The sequence below is a fragment of the Vipera ursinii genome, assembly GCF_947247035.1.
Source record: "Vipera ursinii genome assembly, chromosome: 2".
NCBI classification, from domain to species: Eukaryota; Metazoa; Chordata; class Lepidosauria; order Squamata; family Viperidae; genus Vipera; species Vipera ursinii.
This window is the reverse complement of record NC_139513.1, coordinates 292,479,085-292,497,800: the sequence shown is the minus strand read 5'-3', so window position 1 is coordinate 292,497,800 and position 18,716 is coordinate 292,479,085. Positions and strand designations below refer to the sequence as shown.

At 46.1% G+C, this 18,716-nt stretch overlaps 1 protein-coding gene across 1 annotated transcript in view; it reads left to right on the top strand.

Annotated features, from left to right (window-relative positions):
- LOC310634685 (AT-rich interactive domain-containing protein 3A-like) overlaps positions 1 to 18,188 on the top strand; it is a gene marked incomplete at its 5' end in the record, with an annotated part of 60,512 nt that extends 42,324 nt beyond the window's left edge. Inside the window, 6 exon segments of the mRNA XM_083353219.1 lie at positions 4,130 to 4,313; positions 10,459 to 10,505; positions 10,508 to 10,702; positions 13,999 to 14,268; positions 16,107 to 16,196; positions 18,020 to 18,188. Coding sequence (XP_083209345.1) covers positions 4,130 to 4,313; positions 10,459 to 10,505; positions 10,508 to 10,702; positions 13,999 to 14,268; positions 16,107 to 16,196; positions 18,020 to 18,156 — 923 coding nt within the window. The 3' untranslated portion in view covers positions 18,157 to 18,188.
- Between the last annotated feature and the right edge of the window lie 528 nt (positions 18,189 to 18,716).

The following is an 18,716-nucleotide window of genomic DNA, read 5'->3' as shown; positions in this document are numbered from 1 at the left end:
CCGAGTGCCCAAAACTGCCCCTGCCCACCCCACCCTCAGGGCCACCCACCGCCTCCACGGCCCGCCGCAGATTGCCCAGGCAGCCCAGCAGCACCACAGCAGCCACGCCCTTCACCCGCTCCCCGCAGCATCATCTGTGCACGATGGGGTGTGAGTGCAATGTCCCCGCTGCCATGTCTTTGGCAGCTTGGGGGTGATTCTCCTCTGGGGGGGGCTGCTGGTGAAGAGGGGGCCGTGGGGAGAGGTGGGGTTGGGGCAGTGGCACACGTGCCCACCAGAGAGGGCTCTGAGTTTCACCTCTGGCACGTGTGCCGTAGGTTCGCCCCCACTGGACTAGCGAAATCCAATTCCTGCCACCGCTCCTCGTATGTTTTAGCTTCCAGCCCCCTGATTCTCTTTGTTTCTCTTCTCTGCCCTCTTTCCGGAGTCTCAACATCTTTTTCACATGGTGGTGATCAAAACTGGATCTCCCTCCATCTCCCTCCACCCGCAACCGTGAGATGGGTGGCATGTATGTAATATGTATGCAAAATGTAATGCATAAATACATCAGTGGCGAATACCTACAGCTCGGGTGTAGGATGAGGGTGAAGGTTCGTTCTCCGAGCTTGTGGGTTGGTTTCTGAACGTTTTATTACCAGGCTAGGTAACATCTTCAACTCCGCTGAAGATGTTACCTGGTAATGAAACGTTGAGAAACCAAACCACAAGCTCGGAGAACGAACCTTCACCCTGATCCTCAAATATATACATTTCAACTTGACTTGTAGGCAGCGTTAGCCAGGGGAAGCAAGCTATGGATGGCTCTCTCTCAGAGGCTTCCTGGCCAGGGGAACTTCCTTACCCAAAACACATTTCCTGACAGCGAGAACAATTAAGCAGTGGAACAGCTTGCCTCCAGAAGTAGTGGGTGCTCCATCACTGGAGGCATTTAAGCTATTTGTCCTGCTTGAGTAGGGGATTGGACTAGAAGGCCTCCAAGCTCCCTTCCAGTTCTGTTATTCTGTTAATTAATTAGTGGAACAGCTTGCCTTCAGAAGTTGTGGGTGCTCCATCACTGGAGGTAGTGTGGTGGAGACTGAACAACCATTTGTTTGGAATGGTATAGGATTTCCTGCCTGAGCAGGGGGTTGGACTAGAGAAGACCTCCACGGTCCTTCCAATTCTGTTATTCTGTTAATCAGTGGAACGGCTTGCCTCCAGAAGGTGTGGGTGCTGACTCAGCAATTCTGGGAGTTGAAGTCCATGAATCATAAAAGAGCCGAGGTTGCCTACCCCTGGAATAGGCTCTCCCACTTGAGCAGGGGGTTGGACTAGGAGACCTCCAAGGACCCTTCCAATTCTGTTATTTTATGTTCCAACTTACAACCATTCCTTTAGGAACTGTTCAAAATTACAACAGCACTGGAAAAAAGTGACTTAACGACCAGTTTTCACCCTTACGACCGTTGCAGCCTCCCCAGGGCCACGTGAGCAAAATCCAGATGTTTGGAACGCGGCACGTATTTGTGACGGTCGCAGTGTCTGGAGAGCACGTGATTGCCATTTTTTTTAAAGAGTCCCAGCCGACCTCTGAGAAGCAAAGCCAATGGGAGAAGCCAGATTCACTAATGTCAGCACAATTCATTTAACAACTGCAGGAATTGGCTTAAGAGCTGTGGCAGAAAGGTTGTAAAATGGGGGCAAAGCTCATTTAACAACTGCTTCGCTCCGCAACGGAACTTTTGGACTCAGCTGCGGTTGTAAGTCAACGAGTATGTATATCTGATTTGGTGGTCGACGGGGGGAGGTCCAGAATGGAGGGTTAAAGATCGGGGGGGCAGATTTAACAACCCCTTTTGCTTGTTGAACTTGTCGATTGGAAGGTCTGCAGTTTGGCGGGTCGAATCCGAGTGCCGCGTAGCAGAGTGAGCGCCTGTTACTCGTCCAGCTTCTGCCAACCTAGCAGTTCGAAAGCACGTAAAAATGCAAGTAGAAAAATAGGGACCACTACGGTGGGAAGGTAACAGCGTTCCGTGCGCCTTTGGCGTCTAGTCATGCCGGCCACATGACCACGGAGACGTCCTCGGACAAGCGCTGGCTCTTCGGCTATGAAACGGAGATGAGCACCGGCCCCTAGAGTCGGAAACGACTAGCACGCATGTGCGGGGGAACCTTTACCTTTACCTTTTACCTTTTGCTTGTTGCTCTCATCCTTTGAGGAGAGGTCCAAGGGCTGCATTCCCCTAAGTTGGGGGGGGGGTGTCTTGTCTGGCCAGATCTTAACTTCCTCCGACTTTGAGAACACCCGGCTGAATAACTGAGCCGTGGTGGGGTCTCTCTTGTCCAGAGCCCCCTCCCTGAGGAAGGGGAGCCCCCTCGGCCACAGCACCCCACTTGGCCTCTGCCGCTCCCAGCACGCTCTTTGCCCTCCGCCCTGGATCAGCTTCTAAACTGAAATCAATTCCAATAACCAGCCGGCATCGACAGATTTTCACCGCAGATCCAGGGCTAATTAACAGCCTCTTGGGTCACCCAGAGGAGAGCTGGGCGGCTTCTTCGCTGCCCACTTTGGCACCTGCTCCTTCTCCGGCCGGAAGGACCGAGCTCCCACCACAGTGCCCTTGGCCAAGCTGGAGGCGGGGGGAAGGGGTTCCCCCTCATGGGTGGCAAGTATTTTCCCTTTTGATGGGTCCTTGGTGTTCTCGGAGCTTGGTGGTGCTCTGGCAGACCTTTCGTGACCCAACTATGGAACATCATCAGTGCTAGAAAGGAGTGGGGTTTGCAGAGGGGAAGAGGAGGAGGAGGAGGAGGAATATTGGGTCCTTGCTGCTCTTGGAGCTTGGTCGTTTTCTGGCAGACATTTCATGACCCAGCTAGGAACCATCATCACTGCTAGGCAAAAACATGTGCCGGAAAACCACCAAGCTCAAAGAGCACCAAGGACGCCTCCTTTCAACCATCAGCTACTGTACAAATTTTTTCCTTTATTTTCCTCTTTTCCAATTTTGTAACCCCTCGACAAAGAAATGGGAGCTGGAAGTCAGCCCTTCTTGACCTATCAGATATACCAGATCCTCTCCCTAAAGCCTCCACCAGGCAATGCGTTCGGGAGGACTCCAGCCAGGTCTTTGCAAAGCCTTGTATTTCTTTCTTTCTTTCTTTCTTTCTTTCTTTCTTTCTTTCTTTCTTTCTTTCTTTCTTTCTTTCTTTCTTTCTTTCCTTCCTTCCTTCCTTCCTTCCTTCCTTCCTTCCTTCCTTTCTTTCTTCTTTCTTTCTTTCTTTCTTTCTTTCTTTCTCTCTCTCTCTCTCTCTCTCTCTCTTTCTCTCTCCCTCCCTGTCCTTTCTTCCTTCCTTCCTTCCTTCCTTCCTTCCTTCCTTCCTTCCTTCCTTTCTTTCCTTCCTTCCTTCCTTTCCTTCCTTCCTTCCTTCCTTCCTTCCTTCCTTCCTTTCTTTCTTTCTTTCTTTCTTTTCTTTCTTTCTTTCTTTCTTTCTTTCTCTCTCTCTCTCTCTCTCTCTCTCTCTCTCTCTCTTCTCTCTCCCTCCCTGTCCTTCCTTCCTTCCTTCCTTCCTTCCTTCCTTCTTTCTTTCTTTCTTTCTTTCTTTCTTTCTTTCTTCTTTCTTTCTTTCTTTCTTTCTTTCTCTCTCTCTCTCTCTCTCTCCCTTTCTCTCTCCCCATCCTCTTTCTTTCTTTCTTTCTTTCTTTCTTTCTTTCTTTCTTTCTTTCTTTCTTTCTTTCTTTTCTTTTCTTTTCTTTTCTTTTCTTTTCTTTTCTTTCTTTCTTCTTTTTCTCCTATTTCAATCAATGACTCTGAGCAACTTGTCATTCAAAAAATATGCCACAGTACAAACAGTGGCAACATTTTAAAAACAATAAAAAGCGTCTAAACTAAATTTACACAGCATTGCAGTGCTGGGGGTGGAGGGTGGGGTGTGGCTGTTTTTTATTATTATTTTTAAAAAAGTACAGAGCATTTTTTTTAAAAAAAACTCAGCACAAAATCATGGCCAGCTGGGGAATTTTGGGAGATGAAGTCTGCCTATCTCCAAGTGGCCAAGATTAGAAACATTGATTTGGGTGATGGCTTCTTTTTTTAAACTTTTTCTGCATGGTGCCCATCTTCCTCCCTCTCTCCTTCCCTCGTTCCAGGGACCCCCGTAAACCGGATCCCCATCATGGCCAAGCAAGTGCTGGATCTCTACACGCTCTATCGGCTGGTGACTGAGAAAGGGGGTCTGGTGGAGGTCATCAATAAGAAGATCTGGCGGGAGATCACCAAAGGCTTGAACCTGCCCACCTCCATCACCAGCGCAGCCTTCACGCTCCGCACACAGTGAGTCACTGGGGCCAGGATGAGTGTGCATGGAACATGATTTAGAAACATCGTGTTAGGATTGGCCCTACAGGAAACGAAAGTGGAGATTTTGAAGACTGAGGAGGCATTGAACATAGAATTGTAGGGCTGGGAAGGATTTTGGTGATCTTCTGAACACAGAATACAGAATAACAGAGTTGAAGGGGATCTTGGAGGTCTTCTAGTCCAACCCCCTGCTCAGGCAGGAAACCCTAATCCATTTCAGACAAATGGCTGTCCAGTCTCTACTTAAAAACCACCAGTGATGGAGCGCCCACAACTTCTGGAGGCAGGTTGTTCCACTGGTTATTGTTCAAACAGTCAGGAAATTTCTCCTTAGTTCCAGGTTGCTTCTCTCCTTGATGAGTTTCCATCCGTTTGCTTCTTCTTCTGCCTTCAGCTGCTTTGGAGAATAGCTTCACCCCCCTCTTCTTTGTGGTGGCCCCTCAAATACTGGAATATTGCTACCCTCTAGTCACCTCTAGTCCTTCTTTTCTCTAGACTGGTTATATCCAATTCCTGCAACTGTTCTTCATATGGTATGTTTTTATCTCCAGCCCTTTAATCATCTTCGTTGCTCTTCTCTGCAGAATGAGCTGTGACCAGAGATTTAGATCTGGGAATGACCAGCCTATGGATGGGGAGGCTTAGAAAAGTGTAGCCCCCCCCCACCTCTGCGTCTTTGCATGTGTTAAGGGACAAATGCAAAAGAGAGAGAGTAAAGAGAAGGAGAGAGAAAAGACAGAGAGAGGGGGGGAAGAGAGAGAAAGAGAGAGAGGGAGTGTTAAGGAATTTGTTGTGCAGAGGTCTCCTTGTGCTACCAAAGAGTTGCACAGACAAGGAAGGGCACTGAGAGCAGTAAAAGTCACACAAGAATACACTGAGTTATAAAAACAAAAAAGTAGTTTACTTTGAGGTGGTGTAAAAACAAAAATGCACAGTCAAAAATAAACAGTCAAGTCATACACAATAGCAACAGTCCAAGGAGTAATCCAAACTACAAAGTCTTCTTACCGGTCCAGGAGGTCAATTACACAGTTCAGGTTACAACAGTAGTAAACCAACAGCAGAGCAAAAACAGTAATAGTAGAGATAAGTGAATTCAGAGAGAGAGAGAGAAGCTACGTTCCTAGCTTCCTCTTATGGCCATGAGAACACTTACACACCCATTGGCCAATTAACTTCTTAAAGACATAGCATTATGGTTAATATATTTTCAACCCAACATTGTAGGCTAACACCATATGCCTAACATTCTCCCTTTGGGTAGAATAATATATAACTCTTACAATCTTATGCACATTCACAATTAGCATTGTGTTTCACAGCACTTTGTACCTTCGTAAAATGGTCTGCAATATTTACATCAGATGAACAATACTCTAGCTGTATTAATTTATCCTTGACACATTGTCTGACATTTAAATAACGAAGATCAGTATGTTTAGATCTTGTTCTTACTGCAGGCATTATTTGCCATCTTTATTGCAGCTTGATTGTCCTCATTTACAATGAATGGATCATTTACATTTAAACCCATATCTAACAATAATTGTTTGTACACTAGCAGTTCTGTACATAACACTGATAAACATGAAAATTCAGCCTCCATTGTAGACAAGCTTATGTGTTTTTGTCTGATGGACTTCCATCCAATCAAAGAATCACCTGCATTATAGCCAACCCTGAAGTAGATTTACAAGTGTTTGTATCAGAGGCAAAACTCGCATCTGCATATGCAGTGAGGATTAACTCACGATTTGGCTCTAAATATAACGAGTAGTGGATAGTTTGTTTCAAATATCTTAATACTCGTTTAGCTGATTGCCAGTGTCTAACAGTTGGATTATTGTTGTACCTAGCTAATTGGTTTACACAGTAAGAAATATCAGGTCTAGTCCAATTACTCAGATACATAAGACTTCCTATCAAAGTTTGGTACATAGTCTTATCAAATACAGGACTCTCAACATTAGTGTCCTTAAAATCCATAGCCATCGGAGTTTTTGCTGGTTTACACATTCCATATTGTATCTCTTTAATAACTGAGATATTTTACTGGCTTGCGAAATCTTAAAACCTCTATTCGTTTTCACAATATCTAACCCCAAATAGTGGCTTATTTTCCCAAGATTCCTAATTGTGAATTTATTTTCCAATCTTGAAATGATAGTTTGTGCTTCTAACTCAGTTTTTGTTATTATTGCAATATCATCTGTGATAATAAAATAAAAGATAACACTCCATTGTGTTCTCTTCTAAACAAACAAGGATCAGCATTACTGGCTACAAAACCTAATGCACTTAACTCATTAACTATACATTTATTCCACTCATAGCCTGATTGTTTCAATCCATAGAGGCTTTTCTTTAATTCCCAACAATCATGGTCTCTATCATTGTTCAATCCTGGTGGTATTCTTAAATAAATAGTATGTTGCAATGGAGCATGTAAATATGCAGTTTCAACATCTACATGGTTAACCATATATTGGTTTTTAGCTGCCCATACTAAAGCTGCTCTTAAAGTAGTTGCCCTCAGACTGGGTGCAAACACCTCGTCATAATCCTCAGTAGTTTGGGCAAAACCTTGTGCAACCAAACGTGCCTTATGGGTTACGGTCCCATCTACACCCTTCTTTATCTTATATATCCATTTACAACCTATAGCTTGCTCACCAGGTGGCAGTTTTGCTTTCTCATAGACCTTAAGATCCTGGAAAGACTTCAACTCCCTGTTCATTGCAGCTTTCCATGATGCCTGTTCCTTTTCAGGATACATCCTGATCTCATCATAGTTAGAAGGTATTGAACTAACTTGACATATTATACTAGCTTCATAGCGATCAGGTGGAAGTCTGATGCGCGTTTGAACGCCAAGGAATTACAGGCTTTGAATTTCTGACTCCTTTCTTTCCTCTGATTCCTCTTTTATCTCCCCTATCTCTCTTCATCTTTTATATTTATAGGAGATATATTATCATTACTAGTTACATTATCATGGGAGTCCTCAAACACTAGAGGATCAGTATTAACGGTTTCTTGCTCTAACCTATCCCAACCAACAAGCTCAAGGAATTTTGCACTAGAACTGTTATATACATTAGTTGTGCCTCGTTCCCAGAAACGATAAGATCTATGGTTAGCTTCGTAACCTACAAAGTATAATTGCCTAGCCCTATGTTGGCCTTTACTCCTGAGTTGTACAGGAATGTGGACCCAAGCTGGGGTGCCAAACGTGTGCAGATAATCAAGGTTTGGTCTTCTACCGTGCCATATAGTATATGGTATTTTACCAGTAGAAGTATTAACAACTATATTCAGAACATGGTTTGCACATTTTGCTGCCTCCCCCCACAGTCTATCTGTTAAGCCAGAATCTTTTAACATGGTTCTCATCATGGCTTGTAATGTTTGCCCACGTCTCTCAACAAATGCATTATGTTGAGGCCTATAAGGGGCTGAACGTTTATGCTCAATGCCAGCAGATTCTAACATATCAACAAAACGCTTGTTTGTAAATTCAGTGCCATTATCAGTAATTATGCACTGAACCTTTCTCTTTGTTTTTCTCTCCACAAACTTCAGCCAGTTTAAAAATTGTTGGAAAGTGTCTGCCTTTGACTTAAGCAGATAACAAAATCCATATCGAGAGTAGTGGTCCAATATACTTAAAACATAACATGACCCTCCTAAACTTGGTTTCATGGGTCCAATTAAATCAGCAAACACAACTTCCAAAGGTACAGTTGTTTTGAAGCTGTTTAACCTGTTTGCAGGAGTTGCCTTACTCTTTTCCTGATTACAGGCATTGCAATTCAAATACTTACTACATGGCTTCAGTTTAATTCCTTCTACTAACTCAACTGTTTTACGTAGTGAGTTAAAGTTTACATGCCCTAACCGCCTATGCAATAAATGTATACATTCGTCATGTGGCTTCTTGTTCTCACATATCGAGTTAGCTTTAACTGTACTAACCTGGTTACTTGTGAGAACGAATAAACCACCTTTCAAATTTGCAGTTACACAGGTCCCATTCCTCTCAATAGTGCATTGCTCCCCTCTGAATGTTACCACAAACCCAACCTTAACCAATTCCTTTACAGATAACAGGTTGAATCTTAGCTTAGGTATATATAACATAGGTAACTGTTCATCAATGCATGGACAATAGGAATTACCTTCACCAGAGGCCTTCATCCTCCAACCGTTGGCTAGTGAAACATATTGGTTGCTGTTTTTCATAGTAATAAACCTCTTTTTCTCTTTAGTAATGCATTGTGAAGCCCCACTATCAACAACCCACAATTCATTATTTCTGGATGTTGGTTCACCAGAAACAGCCAAACCAATGCTCTTTTTAGCCTTCCCACTGCTATTCACATTCTGTTTTCTACCTTTTCTACAGAATTTGGCTATATGCCCTCTAGCCCCACAAGAATAACATTTCTTGATATTGTAAGCAGTGGTAAATAGCTGCTCCTCTCGTGGCTGTGTCTCTCTCAGCTGGTCTCTGTCACGCCTTCTTCTGGACTCTTCCAGCAGTCTCCCAGTAATGTTAGTCAATGTCAGTTCCTCTCTGGTCAGGACTTCCAAAGAAGAAACATACCCATCATAACTCTCATCCAAAGATGACAAAATAATGTAGACCTGATGCAACTCTGAAAAAATCAGCTCCTTTTCATGAAGCTCTTGAAAAGTTGCCTTCATGTAGTTTAAATGGGTCAGCATATCCTCTGCAGACGAGCCCTAAACAGCTTACGTGTAAGGTGTACATGTGCACCCACACTGTCTCGAACATAAAGCCTTCGCAAAACACCCCAACACCTAGCAGCAGACTCCTCACCATGAATATGGACAAGCTGCTGGTCATTCAGTGTTAGTCCAATAATGCAAAGAGCTTTCTCATTTTTACATTTAAAGTCGTCTATCTTCTTTGCATCCTCTTCGTTAACTGCATCCCAAGCAGTAGTATCTGGTGGGTTATTTACAACAGTCCATAGTCCTTCCTTGCGCAAAAGCAAGCAGCATTTCGTGGACCAGGAAACATAGTTTGTCCCATCCAACCGGGTTATCCAGGAGATGCCTGAAAACAGTTCTTGTGCCATTTTACACCAAATAGCTAACACAAACTCAGCTAGGAATACTGTGTGTACTAACTCTCAGTACAGGCCTGGGCCCATAACCAGTGTTAAGGAATTTGTTGTGCAGAGGTCTCCTTGTGCTACCAAAGAGTTGCACAGACAAGGAAGGGCACTGAGAGCAGTAAAAGTCACACAAGAATACACTGAGTTATAAAAACAAAAAGTAGTTTACTTTGAGGTGGTGTAAAAACAAAAATGCACAGTCAAAAATAAACAGTCCAAGTCATACACAATAGCAACAGTCCAAGGAGTAATCCAAACTACAAAGTCTTCTTACCGGTCCAGAGGTCAATACACAGTTCAGGTTACAACAGTAGTAAACCAACAGCAGAGCAAAAACAGTAATAGTAGAGATCAGTGAATTCAGAGAGAGAGAGAAGCTACGTTCCTAGCTTCCTCTTATGGCCATGAGAACACTTACACACCCATTGGCCAATTAACTTCTTAAAGACATAGCATTATGGTTAATATATTTTCAACCCAACATTGTAGGCTAACACCATATGCCTAACAGGGAGAAAGAGAGAGAGAGAGGGAGAGAGAGAGAAAGAGAGGGAGAGAGAGAAAGACACAGAGAGGGAGAAAGAGAGAGAGAGAAAGAGAGAAAAAGACAGAAAGAAAGAGAGGAAGAGAGAGAGAGAGAGGGAGAGAGAGAGAGAGAGAGAGAGAGAAAGAGAGAAAGAGAGAAAGAGAAAGAGAGAGATGGGTTTGATTCATTCAATACTAATTGATATGATGCCCGTTGTAGACTTCTAGAATGACCAGCAATAGAAAACCTTGAAACATTGTTTGACACATGTCTCACTTTCAGTATGAACCCATCATGTTTCCAGGTAGACACTGGACAACCATTTGTCTGGAATGGTACTCTAGGGTCTCCTGCTTGAGCAGGGGGTTGGACTAGAAGACCTCCAAGGTCCCTTCCAGCTGCGGCGATGGACAGTTGTCTCTGCCAACCTCTCTGCTTCTCCTCGCAGATACATGAAGTACCTCTACCCTTACGAGTGTGAGAAACGGGGGCTGAGCTCCCCGGGGAGCTGCAAGCTGCCATTGACAGCAACCGTCGGGAAAGCAGGCGGCAGATGTTCGGGGCCACCCTGTTCAGCTACTCTCCAACAGGCACACCGGGCGCTCTCGCATCCCCCAAGGTCCCTCTGCCCTCCCTCGCCCTCGCCACCCACAACGGGAGCCAGATCGGGCAAGCCCACGCCGTCAAAAAAGGTGAGGGTCTCGAGCTGCTTGGGAGGGGGAAGGGGAGGGTTGGTTCCCGGGGGAGGGGGCAAAAGCAGAGCAAGGGTAAAAGGCTGAACCTGTAGCAGGGGTAGGCAACCTTGGGTTTTTTATGACTCATGGACTTCAACTCCCAGAATTCCTGAGCCAGCACGAGGGAACTATGGCCCCTTCATGACTCGTGGACTTCAACTCCCAGAATTCCTGAGCCAGCATGGGGGAACTATGGCCCCTTCGTGGACTTCAACTCCCAGAGCCAGCCATGCTGAGGAGAAATGGAGAGGTTTCCATGCTTAGCCATGCTGGCTCAGGAATTCTGGGAGTTGAAGTCCACAAGTCATATATAAGAGCCAAGGTTGCCTACCCCGGCTCTACAGGAAAATACCTCCTTTTTTGGGGTGCAGGTAGTTCCTGGTTTATTGAAGCCCCAACATTTCTGTTGCTAAGCGAGACATTTGTTCAGTGAGTTTGGCCCCGGTTTACGACTTTTCTTGCCACCGCTGTTAAGTGAATCCCTTCAGCTGATAAAATAGTAACGCGGTTTCCTGAGCGAAGCTGGCTTCCCCATCGACTTTGCTTGTCAAATGGTCGCAGAAGGGGATCGCGTGACCCCCGCGACACTGCAACCGTCATAAATAAGAGTCAGTTGTCCAAATTCTGTGTGACTGTGGGGATGCTGCAGCGGTTTGCAAGCGTGAAAAACGGTCATCAGTCCCTTTTTTCAGTGGTGCTGTAACTTTGAACGGTCCCTAAACGAACTGTCGTAAGTTGAGGACTACCTCTTGATTTCCCTGTCCTGACCTTCCCCCCCCCCCCAGGGAACGCCATGTGGTGTGAAAACCTTCTGGGTCAAACCGCTTCTTTTTAAAGTAAACCCAAACTGCAAAAGTACCTCAAGGGGAAGAGAAAAAAAAGCCGCATTGACTGGTTTTGATCCGTTTTCATTGCGTTTCAGGCTGCTCGTTAAAGCTTCGGCCCTGAATGCACCAAAACAAACAAATAAATAAATAAACTTGGCAAAGGACACGCTGGGTTTTTCCCCCCTTGCCAAACCCATTTTTTTCTTGCAGCCTTCAGAGAGCCAGAGAAACTCTGAAGCTAGACTCTTCTCCTTTCTAGATGCAGCCCACCTCTGTGCTTGGTGGTGTTGTGATTCAGGGTCAGCCTGTGGGTTCGGCAGTTGGGTCGGACGACTCAGAGGAAGAGGGGGGTGTTGAAGACCTTGCTGAGGGGGTTGAAGATCTTGCTGATGATAGCCCTCAGCCAGGCCCCTCCCACTTGGTCACCACGGAGACCCAGCTGTGTGAGCCTGACAGCGTGGATGAAGATGACCCACAGCTGGCCCTGTTCAAGGACGACCGACGCAGGAGGCAGTCAATTAGGAGTAAACAGAGGAAGGCAATGGGGCTTCTCAGAAGGAGGCAGAGAGAAGCCACGCCCTGAACTCTATATAAGGGGAATGTGTGGGGAGGGCTGGTTTGCTGAAGGCAACCTCTCGGATAGTTCGTGTTTCTTAAAGCTCCTGTTTCTTGGTTCGTGTCTTGTTTGTTTTTGTAGCTATAAATTTGGCAGGCGTAGTTCAAGCCTCTTGCCGTTTGTAAAGGGGTTGACCCTGCCTTTTCTGCAGGGCCGGTAGCAGGCTGGTACAGAACAGGTGGCTGGAAGGTGGGCTATGGGAACTGTAGTTTGACACCTCTGGGAAGGGCCCATCTCTCAGCACAGCAGAATAAACGATAGAGGAGAATAATTGTAGCTCAGGGTGAACTCTGGTGCTCTCTGAGCTTGGCGGTTTTCTCGCAGACGTTTCATGACCCAACTAGGGAACGTCATCAGTGCTAGAAGGGAGGGTGTGTGTGTTGCTCTCTGTTCTTGGTTGGTTACTAACTCAGTAAATAACAGCTAATCATGGAACCACTAAGTGCACTTCCACCGACACTGGTGGGCAAGCCACTAGTACATAAACAGAGACAGATGAATAGGTGGATGATTGATTGATAAATAACAGAATAACAGAGTTGGGAGGGAGCTTGGAGGTCTTCTAGTCTAACCTCTGATTACTTATACCAAGTGATGATAGATAGATATAGAGATACAGATAGATCAATAGATATAGAAGGAAAGGTAGATCGATATAAATAGAGCCATAGATGATTGATATAAGATAGACAATACTGTAGATAGTTATAGACAGATGGATAATTGAGAGAAAGAAAGATAGATGATGATAGATGACAGAGTAGATGTATAGGATGGATGGATGGATATATAGATATGACAGATGATGATAAATAGTTGATGGATGGATATAGAGAGAGATTAGATAGAGATAAATGATAGATGATATAGGTAGGTAGGTAGGTAGGTATGTAGATAGATAGATACACAGACAGACTGACAGACAGGTAGGTAGGTAGATGATAGATAGATAGATAGATAGATAGATAGATAGATAGATACACAGACAGACAGACAGACAGACTGACAAGTAGGTAGGTAGGTGACAGATAGATAGATAGATAGATAGATAGATAGATAGATAGATAGATAGATACACAGACAGATAGACAGGTAGGTAGGTAGATGATAGATAGATAGATAGATAGATAGATAGATAGATAGATAGATAGATAGATAGATAGATAGATAGATACACAGACAGACAGACTGACAGACAGACAGGTAGGTAGGTAGATGATAGATAGATAAAAAGGTAAAGGTTCCCCCGCACATGTGTGCTAGTCATTTCCGACTCTAGGGGCCGGTGCTCATCTCCGTTTCAAAGCCGAAGAGCCAGAACTTGTCCGAGGACGTTTCCGTGGTCATGTGGCCGGCATGACTAGACACCAAAGGCGCATGGAACGTTGTTACCTTCCCACCGTAGTGGTCCCTATTTTTCTTCTTGCATTTTTACGTGCTTTCAAACTGCTAGGTTGGCAGAAGCTAGGACAAGTAACAGGCGCTCAATCTGTTAAGCGGCACTCGGGATTCGACCCGCCAAACTGCCGACCTTCTGATCAACAAGCTCAGCGTCCTAACCCACTGAGCCACTGTGTCCCCCTGATAGATAGATAGATAGATACATACATAGATAGATAGATACACAGACAGACAGACTGACAGACAGGTAGGTAGGTAGATGATAGATAGATAGATAGATAGATAGATAGATAGATAGATAGATAGGATAGAAAGATAGCTACGACAGCCATTACATTCTTAGAAAAGTCCCTGCACCTTTGTTGTCCTCTGTTGACTCCCCTTCCTCCTCCTCCTCCTCCTCTGCACAGAAGAGAGCCTCCTGTCATCCGGGGTGCCCAGCCGCATCGCTATACCTGTCAGCCTAGCCGGGCATCACTTGGTGGCAGCACAAGCGGCTGCATCTCAGGCAGCCGCCCTGGAGCAGTTGCGGGAGAAGCTGGAGACCAGCGAGCCCCCAGAGAAGAAGATGGCACTGGTGGCTGAAGAGCAGCAGCGCCTGGTCCAGCAAGCTCTTCAGCAGAACCTCTTGGCTATGGCCTCCCAGTTCCCCGTCAACATCAAGGTCAACAGTCGTGGAGGTGGGTTCCTCATCCATCACTTTCAGGGATGGAGAACATCTCCATTGAGTTCTGCACTGGCCCAAGGGCATCTGGGAAATGTAGTTGGGTGGGGGAGGCTGTGGGATCTATTCCCACCAGGCCGATTTCCATTCCCCTTTTCTTTGCGCTCTCTGTGGGAATAATTTATGTGCATCTCTGTAATGCAGGGATTGTTGGAGAACAACCATCCCAGTTGGGCAGAAGGTTCAAGCAGGGAATTAGCCTAGGTTTGCTACATGAACAGAAGAGGGCAAGACCATCTGATGCCATAAATACAAGAGGGCGAGACCTGAATATTTTTTAGCCTTATCTGGTCTTTCCCAGGCGCAAGCTGCCAATCTGGGAAGATTCCTGTGTTATAGGCAGAAAACAATAAAGTAGCTGATTTGAACTCTTAAGCAGGTCACAGCATAACCTGACTTGATTTTATTCCATCATTGTCGTTAAGCTAATTGCTGTTAAGCGAACCACAGGGTCATTAAGTTAATCGACTCTCCTGTATGGGCATGGGAATTTTTTTGGCAGAAACCAGCAAAAAAAAAAAAATCTTGCAAATCACGGTCACGTGACCATGAGATGCTGCAACCAGTTGTAAAAACGAGCTGGTTTCCCAGTGCCCAAAATGCAGTCATGTGATCACAGGGTGTATGCAACCACAGTTGTAACTTCGGGGACAGGTGGTAAGTAATGTTTGGGGGGTGGGGCTCTGTTGTAACTTTGAATGGTCATTAAAGAATGGTCATTAAACAAAGACTACTTGCAGGAGACCAGCCTCTACTATTTTGGGCAATGGACTTCAGAGCAATTACTCCTATCTGAGTCAACCTGCACCTTGGTCCTCGAGGGCTCCCCTGGCAAAGGACGAGCTTTGCTTACCACAAAATGTTTGGGCTTTGGATTCAGCCAGGACAGGAGCGTATAGCTGCCAGTGGGTGCCGCACGCATTTGTGGAACACGACAACTTGCCACAACTTGCCGTAGCCAACTCACCACTGCCAGTTCGCCTTGGCCAACTCACCGTGGCAAAATTCAACAGTTTTACTTCATAATTCAAAATAATTTTTAAAATAATTTTAAATTTTTGTCATTCACATTTCCTTTTGTCCCTCCTTTGGCATCCTTTCTTTAATTATTCCATTTCATCATTTCTTTGATATTAAGTAACTTTTGTCCTGAGGCAAATTGGCTGTGGCGAATTGTCCCGTGTTGAGTTGACTGGTGAGTTGGCTGTGGTGAATTGGCTGTGGTGAGTTGGTTGTGGCAAATTGTCCCATGGCAATTTGACTGTGGTGAGTTGGCTGTGGTGAATTGGTTGTGGTGAATTGTCCCATGGCGAGTTGGCTGTGGTGAGTTGGCTGTGGTGAATTCGGCTGTGGTGAATTGTCCCATGGCAAGTTGACTGTGGTGAATTGGCTGTGGTGAGTTGGTTGTGGCAAATTGTCCCATGGCAATTTGACTGTGGTGAGTTGGCTGTGGTGAATTAGCTGTGGTGAATTGTCCCATGGCGAGTTGACTGTGGTGAGTTGGCTATGGTGAATTCGGCTGTGGTGAATTGTCCCATGGCAAGTTGGCTGGGGTGAGTTGGCTGTGGTGAGTTGGCTGTGGTGAATTGTCTCATGGGGAGTTGGCTGTGGTGAATTGGCTGTGGTAAACTGGCTGTGCTGAGTTGGTTGTGGTGGCTGTGGTGAATTGGCTGTGGCAAATTGTCCCATGGGGAGTTGACTGTGGTGAATTGGCTGTGCTAAGCCGTACTAGACCGCTCACATTCTTCCTCTGTTGCTCTGCCTTCCTCACTCCCTTTCGCTGTTTTCTTCCAGATGACAGGCAGGAGACTGCATTGAATCTGTCCACCAACAGCATTAGCAGCATCAACATGTCAATAGAAATAAATGGAGTTGTCTACACAGGTAAAGAGCTCTCCACCACCACCTTTGTGTGAGCACAGGCTGCAAATTCAGAGGTTGCAAAACAGCAGCAGCTGCCGATATTTGCCTCCAGCCTGGGTTTTTTCTGATCATCGGTGCAGGATACTGGGATAGGTAGTACCTGAGGAATTGCCAGCTTTGGAAGAGGAGGCTCTAAGAAAGAGAATTGGGGGGTGAGGGTGGGATCGCTTTGGGGGCAAGCAGATTCCGGGATCAACCCATTTTCTAACATAGCACAAACCAGGGTTTCCCAGCCTCTGCAAGTTTAAGATGTGTAGCTGGCTAGGGAATTCTGGGAGTTGAAGTCCAAGACATCTTGAAGATTGCCAGAATTGCTAGCTGGGAATCTTGGGTTGCCTCCATGGCCATTGCTTTAGTTTGGGGGCCATATATTGTGTGAAAAGGGGTACATTCCATAACCAGGCTAATCAAGGCAGGATAAATAAAAGCCAGTTTTAGTGTAGCACGTAAGGCCCTTAGGTTAAGCTCTTTAGCTTAGAAACCAGGCGACTGTGACCTTGCCTAGCCACTGTCTCTCTATCCCAGGATAGAGGCAAACCGCTTCTGAAAAACCTTGGCAAGAAAGCTACAGGGACTTGTCCCAGCCAGTATTTGAGAATGAAATGGAACCAATAAAAGGAGAATATTTGTAGCTCAGGGCTGAAATAGAGACTCCTTGGTGCTGTCTGAGCTGGGTTGTTTTCTTGCAGACATTTCATTACCCAACTAGGTAATATCATCAGTGCTAGAAGGGAGGGAGGTTTATGGAAAGGAGGAGGAGGAGGAGTGGGAGGAGGAGGAGGGGTGATTGTGAGGTCCTTGGTGCTCTCAGAGCTTGGTGATTTTCTTTCAGACATTTCATGACCCAACTAGGTAACATCATTAGTGCTAGAAGGGGGTGGAGTTTGCAGAATGGAGGAGAAGAAAAAGGAGGAGGAGGAGGAGGAGGAGGAGGAGGAGGAGGAGGAGGAGGAGGAGGAAGACTGTGGGATCCTTGGTGCTTTCTGAGCTTGGTTATTTTCTTGCAGACATTTCATGACCCAACTAGGTAACATCATTAGTGCTAGAAAGGAGTGGGGTTTGCAGAGTGGAGGAGAAGGAAAGGAGAAGGAGGAGGAGGAGGAGGAGGAGGAACTGTGGGGTCCTTGGTGCTCTCTGAGCCTGGTTGTTTGTTTGCAGATATTTCATGACCTAACTAGGTAACATCATCAGTGCTAGAAAGGAGTGGGATTTGCAGAGTGGAGGAGAAGGAAAGGAGGAAGAGGAAGAGGAGTGCTAGAAAGGAGTGGGGTTTGCAGAGTGGAGGAGAAGGAAAGGAGGAGGAGGAGGAGGAAGAGGGGGAGGAGGAGGAGGAGGAAGAGGGGGAGGAGGAGGAGGAACTGTAGGGTCCTTGGTGCTCTCTGAGCCTGGTTGTTTGTTTGCAGATATTTCATGACCTAACTAGGTAACATCATCAGTGCTAGAAGGGAGGGGGATTTGCTATCTGTTTATATAGGAGTGGTCTGGCTAGAAAAAAAAAAAACATTTGTAGCTCAGGGTTGAAATGAATTGACCCCTCAGCTTAATGGAAGAAAATAAAAAGGCAGTATAGCCAACCTCAGGAACAGACTATACAATTTAAAAGCTCCAAATGTTGACTTATGACCTATAGCTCTGCGGTAGGTCAGTGGCAAGTTAGTGGCGGCTCCCACTAGGCCGCTGGAATTCACGGGTGGGCTTCCTGAGACCGGACTTTAGGATTTGGGCAGGTGAGAGCAGCAGTTGTTGCAACTTGCACGGACTTAGCACCTCTCTCGCTCCAACAGGTGTGCTGTTTGCCAGACGATCGGGCCTCCTGGGCACTGCGGGAGGTGCCCACAGCCACTCCAGCACAGGGATGCCACCGAGCCAGCTGCTCTCTGCCACATCTCGGGGACGTGCTCCGGCCAGCACCTCACCCTGAGAGGAGAAGCCCTGCAGCCTGTCCTCCACCCCTTGGACAGCAGCCTCCACTCTCCCATCCTGCGTGGGGACCTTGTGGGGGCATCTGCATTATTGGTTCAGGGTGGCAAGGGATGAGGCCCCGAGCTATGGAGGGGCTTGGAAAGGAACTTCGGAGCAGGGGGAATGGCAGGTTGGAGAGACATTGTGGCCCTGAGGAGGACATAGGGTTGAGACCAAGGGGGGGGGGGTGTAGAGAGGAAGCTGATCAATCTGTGGAGTGACTTGCCTCCAGAAGTCGTGGGTGGTCCATCCCTGGAGGTTTTCAAGAAGAGATTAGACAACCATGGATTAGTCTGACATGGTATAGAGTCTCCTGCTCAAGCAGTGGGTTGGACTAGAAGACCTCCAAGGTCCCTTCCAACTCTGGATTTGTATTAATCAGTGGAATGGCTTGCCTCCAGAAGTTGTGGCTGCTCCGTCACTGGAGGTTTTCAAGAAAAGGTTGGGGAACTCTGTGGTTTTGTTATTGTGGAGCCATGGTGGAGCTAGTGAACCATGGTTATGGCTTCTCCTGCATTG